Source organism: Pipistrellus kuhlii, unplaced genomic scaffold (assembly GCF_014108245.1).
Source record: "Pipistrellus kuhlii isolate mPipKuh1 unplaced genomic scaffold, mPipKuh1.p scaffold_m20_p_5, whole genome shotgun sequence".
Classification (NCBI taxonomy): Eukaryota; Metazoa; Chordata; class Mammalia; order Chiroptera; family Vespertilionidae; genus Pipistrellus; species Pipistrellus kuhlii.
Window position 1 is genome coordinate 70,317,389 of NW_023425551.1, and position 13,631 is coordinate 70,331,019.

The window sequence follows — 13,631 nt, forward strand, 5'->3', positions numbered from 1 at the left end:
GGCTGAGTGGCGCTCTCCCTGAGCAGAGCTCTCCTGCATTGACCATCTGCCCCCTGGTGGTCAGTGCATGTCATAGTGATTGGCCATTTTGCGTTCGGTCAATTTGCATATTAGCCTTTTATTATATAGGATGTTTGGGAATTCTGCATACATGGAAGAGTCAGAGACCCCATATACACACGAGAGGTTCAAAGACAGAAAGGGAAAATTAGCTATATATGACATTCTGAGCTAAGGATCACGTTAGGGCTTTAGAGGGGAGGAGGGTCATTGCAGTTTGTCCTGCTCCATAGAGAGGTCAAAAAAGGTTATCTTTGATTAACTCTTATTATAGGCAAGGCCTCTAATTCAAATTCTTCTAGGCAGTTAAAAGGAGGGGCAGAAGTTTATTTTTTTTTTAAGTTTTTATTTATTGATTTTAGACAGAGAAAGTGGGAAAGAGAGAGAAAGAGAAAGAGGGGGGGGGGATATTTGTTTTTCCACTTATTTATACAGATAGTCCTTGGGTTATGTTGGATATGACATAGTTTCGTGGTTACGCTGTCATCTCCCATTTATTTATGGAAAAAAAAAAGTCCTGTCATTTCGATGTATGTACATCTGTGCTTTATGTTTTTTATTATTTACTTACCACAAGTAAAGGTCAGGAATCATTATCTTAAATTTCTTTTTTTACTGTTTCACTTCATTACTGCTGTGTATGTGCTCCATGTGAGTGACGTAGGTGCTTATATAGGTGGCTTCTGACTTATGGCAAAAACCTCGTTATGTCATGCTGTAGGAGCGGATCTCAGACATAACCCGAGGACCTACTGTATATGATTCAACCCAGCTTCTGCTTAATTGGCTCAAGTAGTGACAAACAGCACAGATGCATTGATTGTCCGATTACACTTCCTTTCTTCCTCTTGCCCCTCAAAACCCCCCTTGCTCTCTGAGAAAATATCCAGGTCCCAGCACAGTATGGGCTCTTTCTTTAGCAGGATCCAGCCTCTTCACATCTCTTGCAGAAGGAAATCATGGGGGGGGGGGTCCCAGGAGACTTGCAACCAGGAGAGCAATGGACAGCGGTAGCTCATCCTAAACCTGGCTCCACGGTGGCTGCTGTCTCCCTGTGTCTTCACAGGTTCTTCCTTCTGTACAAGCCTGTGTTCTCATCTTTTCTTATAAGATACCAGTTCTATTGCGTAGGCCTACCCTAACGACCTCATTTTACTTTAATTTCCTCTTTCAAGGCTCTGTCTCCAAATGCAGCCACATTATGAGGTACTTGGGTTTAGGATTTTAACATATGAATTTTTTGGGGATACAATTCAGCCCATTAAAAATAACTGAAGTATTTATATTTTTATCTCTTAGTAATTTCATGAGGGTAGGAGTTATTGTCTGTTTTGCTTTTTGCGATGTACTCAGAACCATCACTAACACTTAATGGGCACTTAATCTTTGCAATGACTAGGTAGTGAAGGAATAAAAAAGAAAGCAAAAATAACCTTTCAATACTTTGGATATATAATTATGGGGCAGGATGGTGGTGATGGCAACATATATGTAGTGAATTTAGAGAGCTGTCTTCAGCAAGGGTCAAATTCTTCTCTGATTCTAGCTGGATAAAGCAGCACTTCTCAAACTGTGTCTGTTTCTGTCACCAGGTGTCATCCGAAAGCAGTGGAGTTGGACTTTAACTTTGTCATTTGGTTGTGTGATCTTGGACTGGTTGCTTGCCTCTGAAAAATTGTTTCTTTATCTGTAAAATATGGTTAAGGATTCTTGCCTCACAGGATTAATATGATATATTTTTGAAAAGTTCTGGCATATAGGAATTGCTCATTCTAAAAGTCTCTAACCATGAAATTTAAAGCTATCTACATTTCTGATCTCTGCAGAGATAACACTCCACTCCCTAGCCCTGGCTTCCCATCCTTAGTTTCTGTTCTCTGCTTTGCAAACCCTTTGTCCTAGCCCACACAGCCGGAAAATCTGGGGGGGAAAAAAAAAAAAAAAAAAAGCAATAGAAATGAGGGAGTGGTTTTTCTTCAAATGCTTGTAAACAGATATAATTATTTTATTAGGGAAACAGTAATTTAATGCCTTAAAACAACACTCATTTTAATAATTATTTCTGAGAGAAAAATGCCAATTCAGCAACCAATAAAGGCATGTTCAACTCTTACTTTTAAAAATAGTGAACAGCTCTATCTTAAAGACAGAGTTTAACTGATTTGTGGACTAGAGGTGTAAGTAGTGTGGGTTTTCAAACACTGTCTATAAAGCAGTTAAAATATCCATTGTGCTAATCATTTTGAATTTTTTATTTAGCATTCACTTTAGTGCTATGAAGAGAGATGGCCAACGACCTTGCTAAGTGACACCACATGGCTGATAAATGTAAGGGTTTTAAATATTTTAGTGAAATGATTATTTTTTTTGAGCAAAGTTTGGGTGTTCATGTGGCTTGGGAAGTGACTGCAGGTGCAAGCAAGTTACTTCAATGTAGCCTAAGGCATAGTGTGTGTAGGAGGTCCCAAAATCTAAGTGCAATTTTAAGCTTTAATTTTTCCAAAAGTGTATATGCATGCTGACTGGTAGCTCAGTTTGTTAGAGCATTGTCCCTATAAGCCAAGGTTTCAGGTTTGATCCCTGGTCAGGGTACATACAAGAAGCAATCAATGAATCATAAAGAAGTGGAACAACAAATCAGTGTTTCTTTCTCCCTCCTCCACCTTCTCCTCTTCTTCCTCCTCCTCCTCCTCCCCTTTCTTCCTCTTCTTCTTCTTCTTCTTCTTCTTCTTCTTCTTCTTCTTCTTCTTCTTCTTCCTCTCTCTCTCTCTCTCTCTCTCTCTCTCTCTCTCTCTCTCTCTCTCTCTCTCTCTCTCTCTCATATTTGTTACAAACACCACCACCACCAAAAGCAAGAGCAAATCTTCTGAAAGTGTATTATTCAATTTCTTTATTGCTATTCATTTTGAATAATTGTTTTATTAAACATTTTTTTTTGGTCAATGTTTGCTATCTACATTTAGAGGGGGGAAATTAAATTAAATATGTGTTATTCCAAAAATTTTTAAAAAATGTAGTCACTGTACAAAAATGTTAAAAAAAATTAAACTTTTAAAATTTTTTGGTAAGTTTGTAACACATATTCTTCTGAAAGTAATAAAGTTTCAAACTGCCCTAAGACCTTTGAAATACCCCTTGTAAAACACTATAAGTGCTATGGGAAATAAAAGTGAAAGATTTAATCAGAAGGGAAAATTTCCTCCTGAGAAAAAGATCCTCCTCCACCCCCACCCCCCACCCCCATGCCCCACCCCCCACCCCTAAGATTAGTTGTTGTAGGCTAGTCATAAAAAGAAAACAACCTTAAAGGCCCTTGAAAGGGTGAGGCAGATTGTACGTGTGTGACAGTAAACTGGGGAATGTGTGATAATATTGCCTAAATTTCCATTGTGTAAGAAAGTGACTCTGGATCCAGTTTTCTTTTGACTAGGAAGCTTTCTCTGTCGGTTTGCCAGAGGCTTTTAATGCTGCTCTTATAATTTCCAATAAGAGCTCTTATAATGTTGCTCTTATAATCTTCCTTTCAAGAGAGGTGCTGGTGTATTTATTCATCTAAATTTTTTTTCTGCAACCAAGAATCTATTACTGTGAAGCAATCCCTTGTGTATTGGCTAAAGAGGTGAGCTATGAAGGCATAAGACTTGAGTTCAGCCGGTACCGGTTTGGCTCAATGGATAGAGCGTCGGCTTGGGGACTGAAGGGTCCCGGGTTCGATTCCGGTCAAGGGCATGTACCTTGGTTGCGGGCACATCCCCAGTAGGGGGTGTGCAAGAGGCAGCTGATCGATGGTGTGCAAGAGGCAGCTGATCGATGACTCTCTCTCGTCGATGTTTCTAACTCTCTATCTCTCTCCCTTCCTCTCTGTACAAAATCAATAAAATATATTAAAAAAAAAAAAAAAAAGACTTGAAAAAAAAAAAGACTTGAGTTCAGGTTCTGTCTCCTCCAGTGGCTCGGTATGTGACCATGGACAAGTTACAAAACCTCTATAAGCCTCCATCTGCTCATCTGTAAAATGGGGATGAGGATTCCAACAATCTATGCTGTAAAAGTTTGCTGTGTGAATTGAATGGGATAATGTATGCAAAGAATTTTCATGGTGACTAGTACATAGTAAATGTTTACAGTGCCCCAATCCCTCTCCCTGCTCCCATTGCAAATAGAATCAGGCTTCTTTGTTTGAAGTAGGCAAACAAAACTACTCTTTTGTTTTGCAAAATGGTGTCCAGAGGGCTCTGAATAGCAAAGTAAAATCTTTCTTCTTTAAAATGTGAACCTTTTTCTATGCAAACTAGTTTGGGATTTCCTAGGGACAGACACCTGGTGGATCTGGGGAAGTCTAGGGATGCTGGGAAAAAGAAAGATGGAAGAAGAACTATGCAGAGAGTGCTGGCCCAAGAAACCAGGTGAGACTTTGCAGGCGACAGAGGTCGTGTGTCTCAGGCTCCCTTTAAGTGGCAGGTGAACTTTCAGAACAATAGCAGCATCCAATCTGACATCCTATGGACTACTACCCAGCACGGCATCCCTTGCTTACAATGCAACTTCTTTGGGCCTCCCAGATGGACTCCCTTTGATAAATCTTTATTTCCTATTCTCTGCTGTGCACTATGCATAGTACGCACTATGTTTGCATCTCATATAACAATTATTCAGTCATTGGACAAACATACATTGCATGGTCTGTGAGCCAAGCTCTAGGTAGGCGTTTAGTTTAATGTCAAAAGCTGAATATATTTAAATATTTTAAAATATATTTTTTATTGATTTTTTTTTTTTACAGAGAGGAAGAGAGAGGGATAGAGAGTTAGAAACATCGATGACAGAGAAACATCCATCAGCTGCCTCTTCCACACTCCCTACTGGGGATGTGCCTGCAACCAAGGTGCATGCCCTTGACCAGAATCGAACGTGGAACCTTTTGGTCCGCAGGCCGACGTTCTATCCTCTGAGCCAAACTGGTTTTGGCTGAATATATGTATATGTTGCCAATATGTCTTTTCAATGATATTGCAGCCCCTTAAAGGCAGAAGTCACCTTTATTCACCACTGTACACTCACATTGCCTAGCATAATGCATTCAGCATCATCAGTCCTCAGTCAATATTTACTGAATTGAATGAAACTGAATAGAGGTAAAATACTCAAATGAGTCTGGACAAATGAGGTCAGCTGGTAGAGATTCCAGGTAGAGAAAACAGACTAAACAAAACCACTTCGTAAGAAAATGCATGGTATGCTCTAGCAACAGTGAAAAACCCAAGTTCTTTATGGCAAAGGGAGTGGAGGATAATGAGGCAAAAAAGGGAGGTTGAGACCATTATTGTGGAAAAAACCTTGAATGTCAAAATGAAAATTTTATACTTAATTTTTCAGTCAATGGTGAGTCATCAAGGGTTCCTCAGTAGCTCTCAAATATCATCAAGGTTGTGACTTGGGGGAGCATCATTTGCCCATGCTATGTAGGAGTGTTAGAAAAGATGGATGAGATGGAAATCCTGTAGATGAGGGGAAAAATAAAAGATATTTTTAAGATGCAGGGAGAAAAGGAGTTGCAATCTTAGAGGAGGCAGGAGCAGGGAAATCAAGATCTTCAAAGGAAGCTTTAGTCCTGGCAATAAAGACTAGTGCTTTAACCACTGAAATGGAAAAAAGAAAAAGGAAAGGAAATATAATTGATAGATCCTCCCTTCCCCCAACTGGTGGGTGGAGTATGATGTAGCCTGCAGCCCAGAAATACCTGAGTGACTAACTATGTACGTTATATGGACTATACACTGAGTGGCCTCTGAATGCATAATAATCTGGCCACTCAAAAACAAAACAAAACAAAACAAAACAAAACAAAACACACACACACACACACACACACACACACACACACACACACACACATATATATATATATATTAGAGTATTAAAGGCCAAGTGCATGAATTCATGCATGGGTGGGGCTAGCCAGCCTGGCCAGGGGAAGGGGACATGGGTGGTTGGCTGGCCTGCTTGCAGGTCGAACTCCTGGTTGAGGAAACAATTTGCATATTAGCCTTTTATTATATAGAATATACACTGAGTGGCCATATTATTATGAGTTCAGAGATCATAATAATCTGGCCATTCAGTGTACAATGAACCACCAATCAATACCTGCCAAATACCCTAAGCCCTTGTTCCTATATGGACCATACATTAAGCCAACAATCAGCATGTGCTGAGTACACTAAGCCCCCATTCCTTCCCATTCCTCCCCTCAAAAGGCCTGTTCATCTCTGCACGTGTTGCTGTTCTCCCCTTGGGAGACAGCCCGGGAGGTCCCTTTCCCCTATAAAGCCTGTGATCCTGGTTTTCGGCTCCAGATTGATTTCTCAATAATGACTCAGACTTGTGAGGCAGGAAGCTTCATTGCACTGTCAAGATGTTAGGCTTATCTGGTGGAGATAGAGGATTTGAGGAAAATAGAAGTAAAAGAGAAAAGCATGATTGCTACTGAGGAGTGAGGATGGAGCTGAGGTAGGACAGCATGGAGTTGTTAGCATGTTTACCAACGCTGATGTGAGAAAATGAAGACAGGCTTTCTGCCCAAATAAACATTGTATGGTGAGGATAGAAAGCCACATGGTGAGCAACACTTCTGGGGCAAAAAAAGTGACAAGAGGAGGAGAGAGGGCAGACTGGAAGAGCAGGGAGAGGCAGATAGATCAGAAACCATGAGGAGGATACAGAGCAGGCTCGGTAGGGCTGAAGGGGGCTGGGGAAGGACAGTGCTAAGCCAAAGCCTGCCCTCCATAAATGCTTGGTGATTGAGTGGTTGAAAGGAGATATATCAGAAAGAGCGAGTGAGAAATGTGGAAAATCCAAGGACACCATGATTCCCAAACTGGACAAATGACTCCCAAACACAAGTTAATGGTATTCCATGCTCCTCCCACATCTCCCAGCATCTGCTTGGACCTCCTCCTCCCCAAATTCTCACTTCTTCAATCTTCTCTGCCTTCCTACTTCAAACAATTTCAACTCCTCATGGCCAGGAGAAAGAATATCACATGAGACAATTAGAATCCTGGAACTTCAGTCGTAGAAAGGATCGTGAAAGATCGCTTGACCCACATTTATCATTTTGTACATTGGGAAGCCTAAAAGAAAACTCGAACAAATGCAGAGAAGTGCAGTGACTTCTTCAAATGCACATGGCTGGCTAATGCTTGAGCCAAGGTCAGAAATCAGAGCGCCCAACCACTACCTTTTCTTGACACTATATTGCATATCAGGTAAGCATTTTTTTTTTTCTAGCCATCTTAACCCCAAATTCTAATGTGTGTCTGAAGAAATTTCAAACTTTCAAACCTAATGTTTCTTCTCAAAAGTAACTCATGAAAGATACCATCTCCAAAGGGGATTGGAGAAGAAGGGTTAATTTATGGAGTACATAAGGGACAAGAGCAGTGTGGGGAATTTTACGTATCGTATCTCATTTATTCCTCATACTATCACCATGAGGCAGTTTTTACTGTCTTATAAATGGACAGACAAACAAACAAAAAAGACAGCAAGGTTCTTGCCTAAACCTATCCAATTAAGTAATTCAAGGGAGATTGGCTCCATATCTGGTGGCTCATAAAACCCATTATCTTTTCATTAAACTATTAAACAAGATCCATTTTCTCAACTCTCCCATCAAGCGAGAAATGATTCAGGACTCTGAGTGGAAAAAGCTTATGGCAAACTGAGAACATTACAGGTGTGGACTTCTAATGCACGTGGAAAACAGGCAATTCAAGAGGAGTTTCTCTTTTCACAGTACAGCAGGTTCTCTCCTGCAAAGGAAAAAACAATTTAATTATCCCACTGTTCTTGGGAATGAGACAAATATGTCATGCCCTCAAAAGGATTGGCTATTTTATTTTATTTTCCAAATTAACCCTCTTTTATCATCCCAGAGAAAAGAAAGTTCCTGAAATCCTTCCAACTTTGCAGTTCTGTTCCCATTTCATCTTACCTGTGAGTGCCTTGTCACCGTGGAGACTTGGTCAAACTCATGCTCATGCACTTAATCTTGCAATCTATGACTGACTGGCTGCTACTCCTTAGGCCAAAGAACAGCAAGTTCTTAAATGAATTCTCCTAAGGAAACAGAGCTGCAGGCCAGTTGTTTAACGGCAGCTTGGGAAATGGCACTTGGGTAACATACAAGATTAAACGTGTTACTGTTTTCATAACACAAACTCGGGATGTTTGAAGTGAGACTTGGGAAATGAAAAGGTATACCAGGTGTGTTAACTATTCCACTGCTTATCAAACTTCCTAAGTTTGTTTCATTCAGCAAATATTTATTGTGCCAGGTAAACGTCTTGAATATTAAGTATGGAGATATAAAGATGATTAAAACACGAACTTCGGCCCCAAAGAACTCTAAGGACACAGAGAGGTAAATGAACCCTAGTATAATGTCATACATGCTATTAACAGAAACCCGTGGGAAGAAAACTAGAGGAAGGAACAACGGAGCCTTTTTATTTATTTATTTATTTATTTATTTATTTATTTTTAAAATATATTTTATTGATTTTTGTACAGAGTGGAAGGGAAAGAGATAGAGAGTTCGAAACATCAATGAGAGAGAGTCATCGATCAGCTGCCTCTTGCACACCCCCTACTGGGGATGTGCCCGCAACCAAGGTACATGACCTTGACCGGAATCGAACCCGGGTCCCTTCAGTCCCCAAGCTGACGCATTGAGCCAAACCGGTCCCGGCTGGAAGGAACAATGAAGCCTTTTTAAAGGCGGGTAGAGGAAGTGAAGAGAGGGCATTAGAAAAAGCTTCTCAGATGAGGTAGCACTTGAGTCTGGTCTTAAAGGGTGGATTCGTGAGAAGTCAAAAGCAGAGGAGGGACAATGAAAAGAAAGTAACACCTAACACAGGCCTGGAAGTATAACAGGGACCAGGTAGCTAAGGGACCAGGCAGTTAAGGAACAATGATCCAATGGGATTAGTATGTGAGCCAACAGTTCACACTGATTGGCAGGTAGTGCGGATGGGAAACGAAGCTGGGATATAGAAATCAAGGCTAGAGGTGCCACATCTGTATGTGTTTGTTTGGCTTTGGGCGAGGAAAGGACATGATCAGATCTGGGTTCTAAAACGTTCATTTTCCTTCGGGTCTGAAGAAGAGATTAAGGATTGAGAAGTCAGGGCAAAAGGAGAGGCAGGGATGCCAACCTTGAGGTTTGTGTAACCCTCTACGTGAGCGGCCTAGTCCAGAGCAGAGGGGATACAGAAGAGGAGCCGGGGAAAGAAGAGAGGGATAGGTTAGAATTGATTAAGATAGAACCAGCCGGTCTTGGTGACAGATTGAAGGAGAGGAATGATGAATAACTAAGTTCTAGACACCTGTCCTGAAATGTTCCTAGCTTCTTAGTATTCTGTACCACTCACATCCAGCAATGTGGGAGATGCCAGCCATCCAGGATGATACTCTGACTGCTCTAAAGCAGGATACTACCTTTCTTTCCACCCATCCACATGCACGAAGACATTGGGAACTGGACTGAAACATTTTAATACCTTTTTTTGGGGTGGGATGGTGTTTCTTATCCCTATGACCATCTGATTCAAAAACTCTGGGTGCTTTCATTGGGAAAATGCACCTGCCCACCATGTCAAAGATTTCTAAGCTTCCCGGGGACCCTCCATGGAGTCATCTGCAGGGCCTTGGTGTTTGGAATCCTTAACCTGCATTTCCTTAGCTGCATTTGTTAGCTCCGACGTTTTCCAAGTTTGGCCCCCATTAAAATCACCTGGAGAACTTTTAAAATTCCAAATCAGAATCCCTGGGTGAGACTGGGTCTCTACAACAGTGTTTCCCAAAGTGTGGTACGCATACCCCCAGGGGTACGGGAAGAGTTTGGTGGGGGTACGCGGTGCACCAGAGTTTGGTGGGGATATGCACTGCACCGTGCTTAGCTGCGCCTAATTCTACGTTCTCATGAGTACGAGGGGTACTCAGCGTTACAAAAATTATAGAAGGGGTACGTATATGTCAAAAGTTTGGGAAACACTGCTCTACAGTCTATGTTTTAATTTGTCCAGGTGATTCTAAAACGCAGCCAAGTTTGAGAACCAACTCACTAAGTCTGTTTTTGACACCCAGTCGATCTAAGTGCTTATGTTCGACGGCTGCTTTTAATCCTTTAGTCAGAAACAGCAGAAAGGCGCCTGTCGCGGATACCATGTATTTACTCAGCATCACCCCAGGAAAAAGGGCTTGTGGTCTGTCTGGGTGGGCATGCACACCCAGTTTTTCCCCCTGGGTCCGAAAGCAGCTGCAGTTTTCCCAGCGAACGCCAAGGGGCACCCTCGTCCTCCTGGTTCCTCCTGGAAAGCCTCCCCATTTCGGATCCTACAGAAGAGACCCTCCCCTTCCCGGGTGACGTCACAAAGGGCCGGTCCCCCCGCCCCCTCGGCGCCACCACGTGTGTCCCCCACGCCCGGCGGCCACCGACTTAGTCCCTCGCCGGCGGCGGGTGCAGGCAGCGGAGGAGGGTGGCTGGCAGCGCCTGGAGGCTTCGCTATGGGAAGTTGTTCCTTGGATCTCTCGCGCCCAGCCCTCTCCCCGTGTTCTCCGCAGCGGCTCTCGGAGCAGAGCTCGGGGAGGCGCCGGTGGCAGCCCAGGCTGTCTCTCCCCGCCCGGGCGGCCGCGCCGCTGCTGGGCAGGTGCTGAGCGCCCCGAGAGCCTCTCCGTCGCCGCCTCCCTCCCTCCCTCCTCGGCCCCACGGCCCGGCCGCCCGGCTGCCGCAGTGCCGATGGGCTGCTGCTGGAGGTAGATGGGCTCCCGGCCGGGGAGGCGGCGGTGGATGCGGCGCTGGGCAGAAGCGGCCGCCGATTCCAGCTGCCGCCGGAGAGCCGCGCGCTCCCGCGGGCGCCTTTGCGGGTCCCCGGCTTGGCCATGGGGGTCCCTGCGAGCCGCAGCCCAGTCCTCGACTCCTGCAGCCGCCGCGCCGGAGCCGCGATGAGCGCCAGCCGCCTCCTCCTCCTGGTAAGCGCAGCGCCCGCTCGGAGGACCGGACCGCGGGCTGCAGGCGCCGCTCGCCCGGAGCGAGCGGGGCGGGGCGGGTCCCCGGGCGTGGACCGCGGGGGGCGCGGTGTCAGGCGGCTGGGGTAGGGGGAGCTTGCAAGGGAAGGCAACCCACCCGAGGGTCTCCGCTCGGTTATTTGGCGGAGTGGCAGCTGGGGCTAGGGGATGAAGGCGAGTTGTTTTCCTTGCCATCGGGCTTCGTTGGAGGAGGCGCTAGAGGTGCGGGCTGCCTGCGCATTTCAGGGCTTTCCCCCTATTCGACCCCCTCATGCTCCACTTTCCCTCCCCCCTCCCCCTTTCCTCAACCTCCGGCTGCTGCTCGCTCCGGGTGGGGTGGGCCCGGGGCTGCGGTGTGGGGTGCGGAGGGCTGGCGGCGGCCGGCGCTTTGTTGCAGCCGCAGTGTCATGTCGGGATGCTACCGCAGCGGGAGATGGTGCCGGTGCGCGCCGGACACTGGGGACGCCGGAGACCGGCCGCCCGGTGCCCCACGCCTCGCATTCCCCCGCAGGGCGCGAGCCGCCCCTCCCCCGCCGCTGCTCCCGGGCGCGGGGGGGGGGGGGTCCCCGTTTCTGCCCGCCGAGAACACAGAACCCTCAGACTCGCTCTCAGGCGCCTCCGGAGCGCCGGCTCTCAGCCAGCCAGAGAGCTGGCACTTGAGTGGGGTGAACGGGGGAAAGAGAACTACATAAAGGAAGATGGATTCTCTCCATCCTTATCCATCCCTCCTGTACCTGCAGCCAGGCAGGTGACCCTGCAGGGTGGGCAGGCTCCTTTGGGACATGAATTGCCGTTAGCTCTATGGCATGCGCTGAACCTAGTCCTCGATCACTTACATGGTCGAAGCTTGAAACTACCCTTGACTCAAAACTTATCCCAACCTCCCCCAGATCCCTTCCTTTTCTTTCCAAATGGTAAGAGGGGAGGAAGCGAGTTAGGTGAAGAAAATGCCTTTGAGATCAATCAAACCCTGGAGCCACCATCAGCTTCCCGTGCCTCTCTTTCTGTCTCTGCAGAGAAGATGGAGATTCTTAGCTAACAAACAAACAAAAACATAAAAAAAACAAAAAGCCTCAAGGCAGGCTTACTGTCTCCTGCTGGAAAGGGTTTAATGCCTGGTCAGCCAAGATCTGCTTAGATCCCAGGGCAGCGCAGTTGCTATGGCCTGGAATTCATCCTACAGGCGCTCTGGTTCCCTGTGGGAGTGTGAGCTTTAAGGCGAAGAGAGAGATTAAAGAAAGTTTGGTGCTGTTAGCATTTATAATGAAGCAAGTATCAGTCTCCCTTCAGAGACTCTTTTCTGCCCATGTATAGTAACGACAAAGTGAAGATTTCTGTCTGAGAAACAAGTGTGGATAAGGAGCAGGAGGGGGCCCTTTCAAACAGCAAACCTGGGTTGACAGTCTTGGTGTGGAGAGAAGCCCATCTAAATCCATATTAGTAACGTTACCGTCATTGGAGCTAGCTCTGTTCTCCTTGCCCGCCTTAGGTCTACTATTCTACCCACCACGTGTATCTGTCCCGCGGACACACCTATACGTATTCTCCCCATAGATTCTGCTCCTAGGTTAACTCTTAAGTCAATGTAATATTTCATTTATTTTACCTGTTGGTATGAGTTAGGTGCTTAAGGTAAGATCTTGATGTAATCTAAGTATTTAGGTTGCTTTAACCAAATAAGAAAGATCCCAGCTCCTTTTCCTAAGTCACTAAACTTAGTATGCTAAGACTTGTAACTGAAGACCTGAGATTTAAATTTGGCTATCACTTTAAAAAATGAAGTTGATAGCAGAGCTTAGAAGCGATCTCAAGCTGTTAACTAAAAGAGGAGTCCTTGGTCTCTTGCTAACTATAACAGAAAGGCTCTTACTCAATTCAGGGAATGGCTGGGGGTTGATCCCTTTGTCCCACAGTGTGACTGAGAGGGTGTATCCGAGCTACAAGGGGCTGGCTGTGCTGGAACCCGCAAGCAGGGTGGTGGGGAGCAATATCTTATTTTTAATATCCCCACTCTGCAAGATCCAGTCCTCAGGACAGGTGTTGTTAAAGTATAAAATGATCTTATGACATCGTTCTAGGGATTATTTATCCCATTGGATACTTAGCTACAGAAAATGACAGGCACTAGGACCCAGAGCCCAGGTAAACCTGTCAGGTACTCAGGATGCTCCTGAAGGAACTGGGAGGTTAGTGACCTTACCCATACATTGCCGTTAGATTAAAAAGTAATGAACCCGAAGTTTTAAAAATGGTGGCAGAGGAAGTAGAAGCTACAAACTGGAAATACAACTAAAATACAGAAAGAAACACATTGAAAAACCAACCAAAGACTAGCTGGAGAGAACCCTGAGAACCAGGGACAGAAAGTGGAGATTGCATGGGGACTGGTAGGAAGTGTGGAGGTGTGAAAGGGCCGGCCAGGCTCCCACAGACAGCAGCTGAAGGCCCGGAGAGATATCTCAGCTGTGGGGGTTCCTACTGAGAACTCTGGGGTCTAAAAC

At 45.2% G+C, this 13,631-nt stretch overlaps 1 protein-coding gene across 2 annotated transcripts in view; it reads left to right on the forward strand.

Moving 5' to 3' along the window:
* Nucleotides 1-10,851: 10,851 nt before the first annotated feature.
* The window catches only part of TNFRSF21 (TNF receptor superfamily member 21), a 72,794-nt gene continuing 70,014 nt past the window's right edge, over nucleotides 10,852-13,631 (forward strand). For both annotated transcript variants that reach the window (XM_045573295.1, XM_036413850.2), the window contains exon 1: nucleotides 10,852-11,094. In XM_045573295.1, the coding sequence (XP_045429251.1) occupies nucleotides 11,005-11,094 (90 nt within the window). In that variant the 5' untranslated portion in view covers nucleotides 10,852-11,004. The remainder of the gene's footprint in view (nucleotides 11,095-13,631) is intronic.